This window comes from Mesocricetus auratus, unplaced genomic scaffold (assembly GCF_017639785.1).
Source record: "Mesocricetus auratus isolate SY011 unplaced genomic scaffold, BCM_Maur_2.0 Super-Scaffold_100676, whole genome shotgun sequence".
NCBI classification, from domain to species: domain Eukaryota; kingdom Metazoa; phylum Chordata; class Mammalia; order Rodentia; family Cricetidae; genus Mesocricetus; species Mesocricetus auratus.
The window spans coordinates 2,420,812-2,438,457 of record NW_024429266.1 but is presented as its reverse complement, the minus strand read 5'-3'; the positions used below and the strand labels follow the sequence as shown (position 1 = coordinate 2,438,457).

The 17,646-nt window shown below is 47.7% G+C and overlaps 1 protein-coding gene across 4 annotated transcripts in view; it reads right to left on the bottom strand.

The window, feature by feature from the left end:
* The window catches only part of Hhat (hedgehog acyltransferase), a 236,536-nt gene that overhangs the window by 131,347 nt on the left and 87,543 nt on the right, over window positions 1–17,646 (bottom strand). For all 4 annotated transcript variants that reach the window (XM_040737187.1, XM_040737188.1, XM_005082856.4 and 1 more), the window contains exon 9: window positions 1,699–1,734. In XM_040737187.1, the coding sequence (XP_040593121.1) occupies window positions 1,699–1,734 (36 nt within the window). The remainder of the gene's footprint in view (window positions 1–1,698; window positions 1,735–17,646) is intronic.

Below are 17,646 nucleotides of genomic sequence, written 5' to 3'. Positions count from 1 at the left end.
AGAGGGTGAAGGGGTTGCTATCCTGGATGTCTTCCCAGACAGCCTTTTATAATCCACTTAGATCTGGAATTCTCCCGTCCACCTCTTCGGTGTTTCTCTGGTTCGTTATCCATTCCTGCTACTCTGCGTTTACCATCTTGGGGAAAAAAAATCAAGGCATTCCACGTTCCAGAACGTGGGGCAGACTGAAGAGATTTCAATGTGCAGCCTCCAAAGAAAGCCCTTGGAAAAGAGGACAAAGGGGCTTGACCCCTGCTGCACACTCCCATATGCCGGTGGCATTTCCCGTCAGGATCTTAACAGTAGGGAAGGGGCTGTGTCTGGTGGCCAGCGAAACCACTGCACGGCACACACAAAAGCCTCAATGACTAAAGCGTAGCAAACGTTTGGAATCAATTCACATGAGACACGTATTTAGAGAAAGCACATCTCTCCAGCTGAGGGTTGGTTCCCTTGAAACATTACATCTACGGTGGTTCCTTCAGCAACCGTTATCCCCGCATACATTTTTTATGGGCATTTCTGTTATTTTTTAACATTATTAGAGCAATGATGATCACTGGGAAAAATTTAGAAAATCCAGAAAAGTTGATTTTTCTTTAAAGACTCATTATTTTATGAGTATTTTGCTGGCATGCCTTTATGTGTGTACACTGTGTGTGTTCCTGGTGCCCACAGAAGCCAGAAGAACCCCCTTGGAATTAGAGTTACAGATGGCTGTGAGCTGCCAGGTGGGTGCTGGGAACCAAACCCAGGTCCTCTGCAAGAGCAATGAGTGCTCTCAACCACTGAGCCCTCTTTCTAGCCCCATGAAGTTGATTTTCAAAAATCACACACCTTTTATAAGCACTGTCAATATTCTGATATATTTATTTCCACCTAGTTTGTTTAATTTCATAGCTAGGTGAAATTAAAGTGCTCCCTAATACAACTTTGGTTAAAAAAAAAAAACACCAATAAACTAAATTATAAATTGCTGCCTATTATCTCAGTTATGTACCAGGTCATGTCTCCATGATTGTAAAGCAAGTGATAGATTTAGTTTTAAAAAGATTAAAACGCCATGGGAGGGAACTGGACTACTCAATGTCTGACACGGGCCAATAAAGCTCATTTTTCTGTGTCTCCTCCCAGTGGCCTAGTAGATGGAAGTGAGACCGTGGCAAACGTGACGGTTAATTCTGATTGTCGCCTGGATAGCCTTGAGAAGAAACATCCGATCAGCCTTGGGCGTGTCCGTAGAACACTCTCTTGATTGCTGACTGCCATAGGAGAACTTAGCCTATAATGGGCAGTACCATCCTTGGCAGATCGCCCTGGGCGGATTAGAAACCCAAATGAACAAGGCAGAGGCAGCCAGCAAGCTGCCTCCGTGGCCTCTGCTTTGGCTCCTGCCTCAGCCTCCTTCGACGGTGGGACTGCAGGCCTAAATAAACCCTTTCTTCCCCAAGTTGGTTTCTGTAGGTGTTTTGTCGCAGCAACAGAAAACAAACTAAGACAGTTAACTATGGCTTCCGATGTAAACAGATCTGAGCAATTGTTTACGTGGGGTTGTGGTGAATGCACACATAGAGGTGGCAATGTTTTCCTGGCAAGTAATTCAACTACTGATTCATTTGCTAAGGCTTTTCCCCTTTGCATCCTTCCGTAATAGATACACTATTCAATCAGAGCTGAAAACAAAAGGCACTGGCTTACCTGATTAAGAAATTGTGCAGTCCAACATCAAAATACCTGTTTAAAAGAGACAAAAACAAGCCTTTGAATAAAACATGTTTACAGCAACGGTGGACTTGGTAATTTACATCACAAGCACTGTGAAGATGTGGCTACCCTTGGGTACTTAAAGTGTGGCCCTGAAGCAGCAGCAAAGGCTTGGGCCACACCTCCAGCGTCCTGGTCAGCAGCTCTGGAACCAGGCCCAGAAAGTTTTCTTTTGCCACGTGGCCCTAATGCACAGGTGCCTGCAAACCTGAGCTCTCTCTAGAGTAAAGTCCAAGCGACGGAGGCCATGCACCCTCCGCACTGCAGCAGAAAGGTCCTGTGATGGTACCAGTTGCCTGCAACGTTCATTACCCGAAACTAAATAAACTGCGTTTGAATGTCCGGAGCCACACAATGGAAGGGAGGAAGAGTGTGTCACAACTGCCTCCTGAGTCAAGCCCTGTTGTGTCTCCTGCCCCTCTCCACCTGCAAGCACCCTGTCCCACAGTCTGTCTGCCCCGAGCACTATCTGTAGAAGAAAGACACCTTCCTGCGCTACAGCCTCATATAGGCTCTCTGTGAGCCCTGGGACAAAGCCTTCCCCACATCACTCAGCTGCTGAGCCTATATGAACTGCCCTGCCTCACTTTCTTTAATTGTCGTGTTTCCTAACTCTGAACTATCGGGGCTACAGAGCCTTGCTCTTCCTTCGTCTGCTGTGAAGGTGTTGGGGTGCCCATGCTGTCCACAGTGGGGGGATGCCTGATGCTGTAGCCAATCGAACTGTCCTCCTTGGACTGTCAGTAGGCCTGAGGAAGACCGAAGTGAAATCTGTCCCCGCGGGCAATGGGCATGGGACTCCCTGCAGCAAGGAGTATGACTCCTCAGGGTCTCACTGTTCTTAGGTCCTGCACCGCCTTTGCCAACCCATGCAATCAGCAGACCCAGCACCTCAGGCCACGGATGACGGACACTGCAACAGGATTTCTCCGTGTTACTTTCCACCCACAGGATTCTTCCGCGCACCTCGCTGCCTGTTTACAGACGGGGCAGGAGGATCATGAGCTCCAGGCCAGCTTAGACTACACAAGACCAGACTGAGCTGCATAGAAAGAACCTGTGTCATTAGGGAGATTGCTCGGCAGGCAAAGAGGCTTGCTACTGAGTCGGAAGACTCCAGTTAGATCCCTGGTTCCTACACAGTGGAAGGAGAGAACCAATTCTTGTAAATTGTTCTCTGATCTCCACACCTGTGCTGATCTCCCCCCAATAAGTGCAATTTGACATTTTTTTTACAAGTAAGACAAGGTTTAAAAAAAAAAAAGGCCAAGCGCAGGTGGGGTAGCCCCCTGGCAGAGCACACTTGCATAGCACGTGCAAGACCATGGGTTCGGTGGTTCGGGGGACTCTCAGAAAGCATCTTCAGCTATGAGTCCTCACTCCCACAGCAGCAGGACTTGGTTGGCTCCTACAACAGCAGGACTACTCATCCACCGTCAACTGCTGAGCAGGCTGTGCCGGCTCTAATGTCCCCCTTCCCCTTCCTTCCCCCCCCTCCCCCCGTGGTCTGGGTGCTTACTCATCACTGTGACTACAATTCTCCTTGGAGCCTCGCGGGGCACACTAGCAAGGCCCTGAATCCTGACAGCAGGGCTGCAGATGTCCAGGGCACAGGTGCCTCTCACATCCCCCTTAGACACCCTGCCCATCACAGAAAGGGTCTGACTGTCCCTTTGAGGCTGCCTGCCTGAAGGAGCCCTAATTCTTCCTCTTGGGTTGGCCTTGGTTGTTTGGTATACCGGGAATAAAAACACCAATGGATGGCGGCTGAGCATTGGCATGCCATACAGCCAGTACGGTGTGAATTGGAACAACCGCTGTGGCCGTCACGCAGGCTGAAACACACAGCGGTACCTAATGCAGAGCACCAGGATCAGACCCCAGCCTTGGCCTCTGCACCTCGGTGCACAATCGTCATGTCTTTTTCATCTCCTCATCCGCTTATTCCACCAAGCCCGCCTAAGTTTGGCACTCACACTCCTGCAAATGTTAAAGCTGAGAGTCGGCACTCAGCACATCAAGGCCCGGATGTATTTACCCACACTGAAATCCTATTTCAGAGAGCAGCAAGCCTGCGTTTCTCTGTTCCAACCTCTGATGGGGAAACTACAAAGAAGACAAAGGCAGGCTTCAGATGGCATCATATGGTAACTGGATCTCTTCGCACTACCTGGGCATGAAGACCTGAGTCCAATCCCCCTGGAGCCCACATTTAAAAAGCCAGGCACAGGGGCTGGAGAGATGGCTCAGCAGTTAAGAACATTGGCTGCCCTTCCATAAGATCCCCATTTGATTCCCAGCACCTACACAGCAGGAAGCATGCCACCTCCTGTAACCCCAGTTCTAGGAGACCCAGTGCCCTCCTCTGGCCTCCACAGGTACCAGGAATGCTTGCTGTATACAAGACACATATGAAGACAAAACACGCATGTGAGAGAGAGAGAGAGAGAGAGAGAGAGAGAGAGAGAGAGAGAGAGAGAGAGACGAGGGAGTTAAAGTAAGAGGGGGTAAGGAAAATGGAAGCTACACATGGCAGCATACACCTCTAATCCCAACTCTAGGGAGGCAGAGACAGTTAACTTACGACAATGGGCTGGCCAGCCAGCCTTGCTGAATCAGTTGAGTTCAAGGCACAATGAAAGATTTTTGTCTCGAAAACTAAGGTGGAGACTTGAGACATGGCTCAGCCACTTAGAGCACTGGCTGTTCTTCCAAAGGACCTGTGTTCGATTTCCAGCACCCACATGATGGCTCACAACTCTCTATACCCCAGTTCTAGGAGATCTGATGCCCTCTTCTGGCCTCTCTGGGAACTGCACGTATATGGTGCATAGATGCAGGGAAAACACTCATGCATGCAAAATTAAGTGAAAACTGAAGTGGACAGTAATTGAGAGCACCTGTTATTGACCTCTGACCTCCACATGCACTATGACAGACATGGACATGCATCCCCCCAACCCCCGGCACACACAGGTTACATGGTGGGCATTTGTTCTCATCTATCTGCTTTGACAGGGAACGTACATATTAGCTGTGACCGACCCTCCCCGGGCCTTCTGAGGACCAGCTGATGCACTCTTCTTCCCAAAATGATGTCTTGAGTGCAGAGACAGCGTGGATGAAAAAGCCTTTGAGGCTAATGCACCCCAGACATCGAAACTTGATATGAGCGGGATTCTACTTTGCCAACTTGGTGAGAGAATGAATTCTAAATACGGCCTCAACTCCACACCCACTAATGCCACAATTAATATTTCAGTAGAGCTTTTTTTCTGTTTTTAAACGGGGCACAGTGAAGAAAGTAAGGGTCTGGTATACCCATTCCACAGCCAAGGAAACTGATAACTGCCTAACAGCGTCTGGCTCAGGGTATTCGATGCAAGCCACATAAACCCTTAACAAACAAGGAGGAAATTGTCAGTCTCTAATTATAAATGGCCCGACATGAGTTCAGAGCATTTTTAGGATTTACTTTAATTTTTGATGTGTGTGTGTGTGTGTGTGTGCACACACTCAGATGCATATGCACACAGTGTGAGTACAGTTCCCAGAGAGGCAGATGCTCCCCCCACCCCAATCTAGAGTTATAAATTGCTGGATGTGGGTCCTGGGAACTAAACTCAGGTCCTCTGCAAGAGCAGCAAGTTCTCTTGACCGCTAAGCCATCGCTCTAGGCCCCACTTTGTTTAATGGCTTATGTATTATAAATTAATACATTAAGTATTAATATACTTCCAAGGGTTGTGTTTATAGTTTCCAGACTGAAACAGATTTTTCTTTTCTTCTTGAGGAATAATGGCTTTGGGGGGAGGAAGGGGTAAAAATAACTATAGATCATGCCAACTACCGGAACAGGACTGTGGGTTCCCTCACCCTGATGGAGTTAAAGGGCCAGCTGATGGTGTGATCAGAGCATCACCCAATAATGTAGCCAGGTGTGATGTCACACGACTGGCGACTGTAATCTCCGCACTTGGGAGACTGAGGCTGGAGGATTACAAATTCCAACCCAGTCTGAGCTACACAGTGAGACTCTGTCTCAAAAACAAAACAAAAAACTCACAACCATAATTAACTAAACAACCTTAAAAAAATTTAGGGTGTGTATGAGAGAAAGAGAGAGACACATACAGAGAGAGAGAGAGAGAGAGAGAGAGAGAGAGAGAGAGAGAGAGAGAGAGAGAGCACGTATGTGGTGGGTACCTGCATACCTGCAGAGTCCAGAAGAGGGTGTTAGATATCCTGGAACTGGAGTTATTGGCAGTTGTGAGTTTCTCATTACCCGTGCAGGGCACTGAACTCTGGCCGTTAGCATAAGCAGCAAGGTCTGCTAACCTCTGAGCCATGATCGCAGCCCCACTTGGCCAATTTTTATGATGTCGTGTTGGGGAAGTCCTGTTATTTGCCTGTGCATTTGTCAATAAAGTACTGTCTGGCCAATAGAAAACCTAGATAGGAGGGACTAGGAGTCGAGGAGGATTCTGGGAAGGGGAAACACGAGAGAGTCGACATGTAACGCCGGGTAGGAGCCCGGAAACTTCTCCGGTAAGAAACATACTTAGATTAACAATTATGGGGTAATTACTTAAGGCAGAGCTAGCCAGTAAGAGACAAACAAGGCCAACAGCTTCATAATTAATATAGCCTCCTGTGTGTTTATTTGGGACTCATGCAGATCTAGAACCAGGCTGGCGCGGCAGAGCCCAGGCAACTGGCAGGGGATAAACCAAAGCGGCTAGCAAAAGAAAAAGCTTCTCTTAACAGAATGGTGTCAGAAGTGGGATGATGAATTTCCACGCAAAATAACAAAAGATTTAAAGGAATTTTAGAAACAGAAGAACGGAGAGAAGCACAGAATTTTGGTAGCAGCATTTTCTCAGTTGTGCTCTGTTTTGCTATCAACAAGCCGAGATTCACGTGGCTTGCTTACCGGAGTCTTCCTGACTCGGCATAAAAAGAAAAAAAAACCCAGCAAGGTTGTTTTAAGAGACTCTGCTAACAATTAAAAGGTGTGTACGTACAGCTGGAAGTGGCAGCTTTTGCTGGATGTCAGCATGGACTGAGGCGGTAAGCTGGAGTCACGCTTACGCCCGCCATCTTGACAGAAAAACCGGCAGTTTAAAACAGCCGCGGTTTTACAGATAAGACACGTGGTCAGAAAAACATAAAGATTTACAGTAAAGTCAGACTTGGATGAAGAAAATCTCTAAAGGTTTACAGTGTGTTTAAAAATATACGTGAGATTGAGAGAGAAAATGAAACGGCAAAGTGGTATATAAATACAAAAGCCGGCGTTGTGGTGGCGCACGCCGGTAGGATTGCTCCAGAGGCAGAGGCAGGCAGGTTTCCAAAGAGAAACCCTGTCTCAGAGAAAAATAAATAAAAGTGAAAGAAATAAAGTAATAATAGATAAATAAATAAGCCACGTAAAGATGGAAAATACACAGAGAGTCTGGATACTGTATGCTATTGTGTTTTTCAGTTTTTTGATTGCTAAGGAAGGAAATGCTAAAGTACACTTGATTATAAATGCTGCTGGATTAATTCAACTTATATCTTTTGAAAATGCCTTGACTTCAAATTTTAAGCATAAGGATATGTTACTCGGAAAAGGAGTTTTTCTTTATGTTCCTACAGAAAATGAAAAGCTAAGGATTCCTTCCAGGCTTTTGTGGTTTGACGAACCAAGACCCCCGGAAGCAGTGGACCAGGTGTTCCAACAATCGAAACAGCGAAGATGATGCAGCCTTACAGACCCCGAAAATATGGACTTATACAGGTTTCTGAGTGTTGTCATGATCCCCATGGTATAAACAGCGCCCCCTTCCAGCAGGAAGCAGTTTGGAATGAGCGACGTCCCAATTCCCATCTTGTTTATAAACCTTTGTTTTCATTTAAATGGGATTGTTTATAATTGGCTAGTGATCACAGCCAATCTTTTTTAATGGTAAAAAGGGGAATTATGGTATGGGTATTGTTTTTCATTTATTGAGACAAAATCAAGGTCAATTTTGTGATGCTTATATTTCTCCTCTTGATTAAGTATTGTGCTTATACTGATCTTTTACAACGTAATGCATAATTGAATACAGACTATAGATAGTTACTTATAATAGAATTTCTAGTTACATAAGTTAGGTTTCTAGATATACAGAAATATATTTGAGATGGACAGTCTTCAAACCTCTCAAAGACCTTCAGAACATGGCATTTAAAATGGTTTAGGGTTTGTCTTGACAATGAGAAATGTCTGCTCCTGGCAGCACCAATTACGTCTGAGAGGAAGATGGGCATCGAAGAAACTCGTTATAAAGTTTGCTTTCAACATGGCAAGATTAGCCATTTGGGCAAGAAACTGCTCTTGCCTAGATTGTTTGACTGTTGTTGTATCATCTGGACATGCAGGACCCACAGGAAAGTGACTACTGAACTCAGTCTTACAGGGTTCCTGCTTGATGAAGAGTCTACGAGACTTTCTGCAGGACAAAGAAAAATGACTGACAGACTGCCAACGCAGATGGACAGTTTGAAATTTCCTGCTTTGCTGAGAAGTGTTCCAGACACATTGTGGCCTATGGGCTGAAGATGGATGTCCCAACGTTACAGAGGAACTTCGGGTGACTGTCCAGGCAGTAAGATGTCTCTGTCAATCCTAGTGTTTATATATTATCCTTCTGTGGTCTTTGATGGAGTTGAAGACAGATAGTTATAATTATAGTTTTCCTTAGTTATGATAAAAGATAAGCTACATATAGGACTTTGGACTCACAAGGATGGGATGGATGATATTTTCTTTAAATCTTGCTAAAATATTGTAACTATGTTCTTACTTGATAACTGTTCTGTCATATACAATTTGACTATGTTAAAATTAAGACCTTTCTTTTGTTTAAACAGAAAAGAGGAGATGTTGGGGAAGTCCTGTTATTTGCCTGTGCATTTGTCAATAAAGTACTGTCTGGCCAATAGAAAACCTAGATAGGAGGGACTAGGAGTCGAGGAGGATTCTGGGAAGGGGAAACACAAGAGAGTCGACATGTAACGCCGGGTAGGAGCCCGGAAACTTCTCCGGTAAGAAACATACTTAGATTAACAATTATGGGGTAATTACTTAAGGCAGAGCTAGCCAGTAAGAGACAAACAAGGCCAACAGCTTCATAATTAATATAGCCTCCTGTGTGTTTATTTGGGACTCATGCAGATCTAGAACCAGGCTGGCGCGGCAGAGCCCAGGCGACTGGCGGGGGATAAACCAAAGCGGCTAGCAAAAGAAAAAGCTTCTCTTAACAATGTCGTATGCAGTAGCTCACAGAGAAGGGTGCAGAGGGAGTCAGGAGCACACTGGCATGTGCCAGCCTCCCTGAGACCTGGCCTGCACCTCAGGGGTGAAGTCTGCAAGTTGTCCCTCCCCCGACCGAGGCCCTCTCAGCTGACTTCAGATTAAGGTCTGCCAAGACCTGGAAGCCTTCTGGATGCAGCTGGGGGACTGAACTGAGAACATCTGCGGTTCCCAGGCCCTCACCGCAGGTGTGTGGGCTGCTGCTTCCTGCAGCCGTCCCAGCCTTTCCCCCACCAGCCCCTCAAACCACCAGGGGTGCCTCCTGTTCCCCCGGACTTACTCCTCACCACCCAGAAACACACAATTGTTCCTGACTTCCTGGCCCAACTCCACAGCGATCCACAAAAGATAGGAGAGGCACTGGGGCAAAAGACAGGAGGAGGTTGGCAGCGATGGAGACACGGGCACCAGGTTGATTAGAAGCCCTGGAAAGGGCAGAAGTTGGCGGAGACTGGGTCTATGGACCAGAGCGAAAACAGAAGGGACGCTTGCGCGTTTGACATCTAGAGCTTCAGGTACTGCAGAAATAAACCAAATAAGTGGGCGTGCAGATCCGCAGTGCCCAGTCTACCCGAAGAAATGTAAATGATGCCCTGCGTCCAAACCAAGGTGATGGATGCTAATGAGACATAAGTCCAGCATGACCCAGGGGCAGGGAGAAAGCTGTGCACATTACTCCACGTGGAGAAGCAGGAAGGCTTCTCAGAGGAGGTGGCACCCTGGCTGGGTTTAGAGGAGGTGAATGGAAGCTGGCCCTTCTGGTAGGAGGCTCTCCCCAGGGAGCACACAAAACCCACTGTACTCATTCTGGAAACCAGATGAGAACAGCCTCACAAAAGTCATTTTAGTTGGAATCTAAGGTGTGACTGATAGGGGAGAGCCACTCCTGAGACAGAGGAGAAGGGGCAGATAGTCTCTCTTTCCCCGCCCCACCCCACCCCACCCCAAGAGAAGTCCTTACAGCATCCAGGCCCATGGAGCCAGCAGGAACATCAGGCTGAAGAGCAGAAAAACACACATAGCTCATGGACAGTTTCTCTGCCAAACTGCTTTGAATGTTTCCAGAGAGAAATTGAGCTCTTCAGCTTGAGCCTTTTACTCCTTGAGGAAAATTACATAGTAATATGAGGCCCTGGTATTTACTTATAAGTTAAACTGGGCCCAATGTATCCAAAGCCTACAGAACCAAAAAAGAAACACAGCCGAGGTCATGCCTCCAGGACTGGGGTGTTGGGAGTCAGCCACAGGAACCTATAGGAAGAAACTGTTGAGGCTTCCGCCAAAATAATCCTAACAGCCAAATACATCATCCTGTGGGAGTGTTTTGTTGGTGGTGGTGGTGGTGGTAGTTTGGTTGGTTGGTTGGTTTTTTGAGACAGGGCTTCTCAGTGTAGCCTTGGCTGTCCTAGAACTTGCTCTATAGACCAGGCTGGCCTGGAACTCACAGAGATCCGCCTGCCTCTGCCTCCCAAGTGCTGGGACCAAAGGCATGCACCACCACCGCCTGGCTGGGGAAAACTCAGTTTTACTGAATTCAGTAGAAACCCTGAGAAAACAGTATTTTAAATGCCTTACTCCCCAGACCTTGTTCTTCTGGGTGTAAATCCATTTGTGGGAACAAAGAACTTGATTCCCCGCCCCCATTTTCAATAACCATTTATTGAGCATTCACTGTAGGCCAGATGCCACCAGGGGCTGGGGCAGATAACATAGTTATGGGCGCCTGGCAGCTCCAAATGGTAACTGCTGCATCAGGCCCAGCCTTCTGGCTCCTCCAGGACTCACTGCACCAGGCGGCTGGGGAGCAAGGCCCTTGACTGGTTTCAAGACCAACAAGCAAGAGGAGCCTTGCTTGCAGGGCTGTGATCCAGGCAGGCAGCTGCGGGGAGGGCTTTCTGGGAAAGGCGTTCTGTCCCAGCTGGCCAGTGGCACTCACAGAAGACAAAAATGATGCCTTCCCAAAGTCCCATCACTTTAAGTTGAAAGCAGGGCGGTCCACACTTTGCCTTTGCCCTGTGTCTCTGCCGCCCCTCTTAACCGTGTGAGCAGAGACTTCCTGCTCGGGACCCATTAAGACTTGAAAGATCATTTGTCCCCTTTCAGTCACTTACTCTAGAGAAAAGGATCATCGGGGAAGACAGATTGGCTTTGCACAGCAGGGGGATATCAAATTATATTAACAATCACGCTATAATTGTCTTACAAGATTCCTTGAAGCAGGGCATACCTTTATGGATATAATAATCCCTATTCAAAGAATATGAAAGTTTAATAATACCACTTAACCGCAGGTAAAAATTCCTATAAGCCCATCCATTACCGAGGCTACACACCCAAACCCCATGGTAATGGCATATACAAGCCCTTTGGGGGTGGGGTTTCTACAAGACGCTTGGACCCAGCCTCACGCTTACTTGTAACAAATGGCCACAGATCTGAAGTGAGAGCCATCAGCAACACTTGAGCCAGCACTCACGCCAACACTTACACCAGCGCTCACACCAGCACACGCCAGGCCTCACACCAGCACTCAGGCCCTCTGATCACCAACACATATAAGCTACATTTGTACGTTGCCCCCAGATACAATCTATCACAGAAATGTCCAATGCATATCTATTGTGTGTGTGCGTACGCACATATATTTGTTATACAAGAAGAAACAGCTAACAGAGATGTATACGACTGTAACAAGTAAGAAAATGTCAACGCGTCAAATACTACTGCGCATCTTTATGTTAAATGCTGCTCGCTTGCGTAATGTGATCTGTTCACAAACACTGATTTCCATTTCATCACCGGTACACCACGCTCTCCTGGCTGGCCTCTCCCTCCTAGCTGCCCTTGCCGCCTTGCTTGCCTGGCTCAGAAAGCAGAGCTCCCGGTGCTGGGCACACACGCCTTCAGCAGTCTCACCGCCACTGCCCGTGAGCCACGGCTCCGTCACAGGCTCCCTCCTGGCCTCTGGGGCCTTTGCCTCCCTGCACCTGCGCGCCTCCTCTTGGGTGTCCAGGAGCCGCCGAACGCTTAGTGCATCCCCAGTGAAATGCCTCGTGTCCCCCCTCAGGCTTGCTCCCCTGTAGCCTTCCCCATCCCAGATGACAGCAGACACATCCTTCTGCGACTCGGGCCAGAAACCTGTACCCACTTATGACTCCCCAACCCTCACATTCACCTCACCAAAAGAAAAAAAGAAAAAATAAGGAGGAGGAGGAGAAGAGGAAGAGGAGGAAGAGGAAGAGGAGGAGGAGGAGGAGGAAGAAGAAGAAGAAGAAGAAGAAGAAGAAGAAGAAGAAGAAGAAGAAGAAGAAGAAGAAGAAGAAGAAGAAGAAGAAGAAGAGAAATGTGTAAGGTCTACCTAAAAACTACTCAGACGGCCACCTTCCCAGCATCTGGACTTCAACAGCTCTTCCTGCTCTTGGCAAGGCATTTTCCAATGAAGTTAGAATGATCTTGAAAATCCCGAGACCCTTCATGCTTCTACTAAAACCCTACAGTGTATCCCCACTTCACTCAAAGGAGCAACCTAAGTCTTCATCCTTGGCAAAGGAGCTCTACGTGCAAGGACTCAAAGCCGGGAAAGGTTAAGATTTGGACTTGGGCCACTAGTGAGTGAGCTCAAGAGGAGACTGACCTGGTGATCCTTCAAAGGATGCTGGCCTTGCCTGCATTGAAGAGTGTGTCTTGTGCCGGGCGGTGGTGGTGCACGCCTTTAATCCCAGCACTTGGGAGGCAGAGGCAGGCGGATCTCTGTGAGTTCGAGGCCAGGCTGGACTGACAGCCTCCAAAACAATACAGAGAAACCCTGTCTTGTAAAAACCAAAAAAAAAAAAAAAAAAAAAAAAAGAAGAGCATGTCTTGTGCTCACTGGGCCACACCTGAAGGGTCACCCTGAATTCCAAGTGTCTATTCCAGCGAATGGCCAGGGAAGAGAACATACTTGGATGATACCAACCGGAGTGGAGAAGGGAGTGGAGGGGAAACCACTGGAGCCAGTGACACAAGGACAGACAAGTTAGATGTGGGTAGTCGATCAGAGACAATTCCTTTGGCAGATCTCAATTATGGCTACAGCAACAGGCTCCTTGGAAGTCCTATGAGTACGCTAGACTCCTCTGGTGTGCTCAGCACCCAGACTCAAGGTTGAAAGCGTTTTCTGTAGGCAACCATCCTTCAACGTAACAGCCCAGCTCGGCCCTTTCTCCCATAGTCCAGATCTGTATGGTTAGTTCTACACCTCAACTGGACTAGGCTATGGAACCAGTCATTTGGGTGAGCACAAGCTTGGAGGTTACGGCAAAGCTATTTTAAAATCGTTGTTAGCATCAGGAACAATGGCCTTTAAACATCACTGTGAGGCAGAACTCTGTCAGTCAGCTGCAGAGTTTAATGGCCCAGAGAGGAAGGAATTCTCTTTCCAAAACTATCATCAGACTCAAAACACAGTCAGCTCTTCTCTAGATCTTCAGCCTGCCCTGAAGACCTCACACTTAGAAGGTCTTCTTAAAATGTGTGCATGTGCTTGCACACACACACACACACACACACACACACACACACACACGAGACTGTAATTTGTGTGAATTGCAACTACCAGGAGCACCACCCCCAAAGTTGGCTTGATACATAGAAAAATACCACTCCTCCCCAACACAGGTCTGTGTGGCCTCAATCTGGATCCTACTACAGTGTTACGGCACTTAATGGTGCATAAAGAAATAACAGTCCTTCTCTTCAGGCAAGGACTCATGTGTGTGTGTGTGTGTGTGTGTGTGTGTGTGTGTGTGTGTGTGTGTGCACTCAAACAAACATGGCTTCTCCTGGAAGGTTTTAAGACTCAGCTACACATGAGATACTTGAACACACCTTCACTGCTTTTCCATTTCTAACACAGAATTTGCTCCTCTGTTCCTTGGGGTATGCTATTTTTGTCCTCTGGTATTTAAAAAAAAGCCACACTTTGTTCTCCAATTTCATATTTTAAATGTTTTTCTAAATTGAAAGGAAAAAATCTCTGTGCTGGAGCACTTCCCTCAGGGGACACGCATCACAGTCTTTTCCTATGCGGAGTCTACACTTGACGGGAATTAAGCTGTGGCACTCAGGTTAAATGCCACTGACCTCAATTTAAAGTTCCAGTACGATGCCACCAGTGGGCCAGAGGGCCCCTGATTCTTTGTCCTCGAGACCATTATTTGTAAGTAATAGTCTCATTGTGGGGTTTAGCCTGAGGACGTGCAGGGATTTCAAGCCTAGGAAGGTTCCTACGGGGTTTGATTTGGCTAGAATGCCACTTCTCGGGTGAACACGATGATTCCCGGGCTGGCTTTTGTGTTTCAGCTTTCTGGTCTGCACGGCTCTCCCCCTTGGGAATTGTCTTAGGAGCCAAGCCCAAGAAAGGCAGCTGCAGATGGAGCTGCCCAAGGAAGTCAGCAGTCTGCCTCTCTCCTACGGGGCTATGCTCACTGTTTCTGGAAGATTAGCTGCTGGAGATGAAGCGTCCCCTGAGACGCTCAAAAGTAGCTCCTCCTTCTTCACAGCTTGAATTGATCCCTTTTTTAACAAGTGGTTCTCAACCTGTGGATCACAACCCCTTCGAGTTGGAATGACCCTTTCACGGGGAGTCAAATATTAGATATCCTGCATATCAGATGTTTACATTACAATTCATACCAGTGGCAAAAGTACAGTTATGGAGTAGCAATGAAAATCATGAGGAACTGTATTAAAGTGTTGCAGCATTAGGAATGTTAAGAACCACTGCTCTAAGGCATCCCTGGGCCCTCACTCCAAGCTTGGTGGCTATGAGCCTACAGTACCAAGCCTGGTTAGCCATTGGAGAAGAAGCCTCAGATACCAAGTCTTGTCTGGTTCCAAGACCCACAGACCTGGTGATCAGATCTGAGATCTCTCGAGGACTCCTCGGAGTTAATTTGTTACTACAATGGGCTAGGCAGTAAGCTGAGCCTCCTTCAGGACCTGGAGTTGCAACTGTCCTGGCAGGAGAGAGGATGAACTAAATTAACACTTACACCCCTGCTTTGGAACATCAGGCTCCTGAGACAATAATTTCCAAGAAAATGGGATGAACTGGAGTGTCCCTAGGAGCTGTCAGGCCACTTTGCAGGGAAGTCTAGAGGTGAGATAACGGTGGGTCAATAATGGATGGGACCACACCCTGACCTGTTGCCATAACTCTTCCCGCCAGCCTGGTCCCGATGTCGCGTCAACCCCAAGTAACACACGAGACACTATATTAATCATAAAGCTGTTGGCCTTTGCCTATGGTTTCTTAATGGCTAGCTCTGACTTAATTATTACCACAATTTGTGCCGTTACCCTGACTAAACTACTGAGTGATCGACGCACACTTTCACCTCACGTCAGACTCCCCTAAGATGGACCTGAGGGGCAGAGGCACCACCTAACCACTTTGTTTCTCCCTCTTCCTAACGTGAAGACATTGTCTGAATCCCCTTTCTCTGCTTTTCCCTCTTGCCCGTCTCTTTAGCTGGACTACTGAGGATGGGTTGCTGAGGCTACTTTGTTAGGGCTGCCAGGGTCTCATTACAAAAGCATCACTAAGGACCAGGCCTCTGTGACAAGCCCACTCAGCGGATCTCAGAGTGACTTGCAGCCTTCACAAGGGAATGGCACTAGAGTCCCTCGGGGTTGTGACCTGGTGTGAACATTCAAAGCCCTCCTGCGGCCTCAGGTTAAAGATCCACACTGAAGAGGTTTGTGCGGCTCTCCCGGGTTCACAGATGTCACACAGGAAGCCTGGCCATCACCACAGCTTTACAAGCTCCGGATACGGTTACTAGGGCAACAGCCCATGCCAACTGCTACAGAGCAGGAAGGGGGCATTACAGAAGGAATACCCGGTCACGGAGAACTGGCAAACTACTTGGGGAAGGCTAAAAACAAATCTAGTGACAGAGCCACTATCAGCCCAGGCCAAGGAGGGGGAAAACAGGGTCCCAAAGTTGGGTCTGCTGCTCCGTCCTGACGGCGTTTATCATATTTATCTAACCATTGTGTGGTTTGTCGTACAGGGTATGGACAAAAACTCTCGAACAAAAGCTGTGCCTGGCTGTGAACAAAAGCTCCTGGAAGGAGTCTGTCTGTCGAGACTGATGGACCGACTGGAATCTCCCTTCGGTGGGGAGATGGCATTTTCTAGGTTCAAAGGCTAATTACTTTATCGTGGGTTAGTTTTAGCTTCTGGAACAGTTGTTTCCCTGCCCCGCTTGTATCTGAACCAGCGCCCCGCGATGATAAATTTTTTAACAAATCGTAGGAGCTGGTAACCTAGCAGAACACTGGCTTCTACAAATCCAGGAACGAAGGAAGTCATCAGATAGCATCTCGGAGCTCCAAATCACTCCCCACATCTCATTGTCCCTGCCTCTCCGGTGTTGCCCTACTAAGTTGCCTTGATTGGTGGCTTTCTGTGTTCTACATAACTATGAAAACTTCATGAAATTGCTTCCACGTTGGAACATGGAATTTGGGGTTCATACAAATCTGTGTTCCTAGGCTGTGGTCACCCAAAATGGCTCCGGAACAAATGTATTCCCTTTAGGACAGGGGCTGTGCTGGGGCTCAACTGCCCGGGACTCAGAGTGACCTCTTCTCCCTCCTTCTGAGGGGCCCAGCGTCACCCTGCATTCTGGGCTGGTTTTTCTCTTCCGCTTGCTTCCCAATCCCACCAGCTCCCCACATTTAGCTCTTCGGGACCAGCAGGAAGAAAAAAAACATCATCTACCAACAACAACAAACCCCTTGCAAGACCACCTTAAAAACACAGCTCACGTTGCGTTTACATGAAGCTGCCCCAGAAACAGGCCTTAGAGGAATAACAGCAACCGGAATGGATGGTCCGCCAAAGGAAGAAGGTCTCTTGGCTGGGAATTTCTCAGACGACCAAATTTTCTGGGAAAGATCCAGCCAGGCATAGTCCCTGCCATTGACCTTTTAGTGTGGGGGCCTTCATCGTTCCTGTTAAGCCATATTTGAGAAGGAGATTCCTTCAGCTTCCACGCTGGCTCTGCTGCCAGATTCCCCAAGCGGTTTTACCTCAACTCGTCCCACTCATTTAGCAAACAATAATTGACCCCCTTCCTGGGCATGAGGCATTCATCTGGCTCTCACACATCAGTAAATAAAACAGCCTCCCCGCCCCCTTGAGTCCAGTTCCAACAAAGACAGACAGACAAGAGACGGTGCAAACGAGGGGCTACAGCAGGTCCCGAGGGGAGGCAGGTGCTACCAAATGTAAGTGAGGATTTCAGGAGAGACACCATCTCCATATGCTCATGAGTGATTAAAAACTTCAGTGATTGTGGAGAGTCTGGGATGGTGCTGATCCAGACATCCTCATTATAATTTCTTTGGGGCTGTCTTTAGCACACATACCCCTAGGGCCATTCCTGGCCCATCTCTCTAGCAGACCTACCCCTCTGAAACACACAAAAATATTTTATTCTCCACCAGTGGAACGGCTAAGAACGCTGCCAGACAACATCTGGGGCCGATAC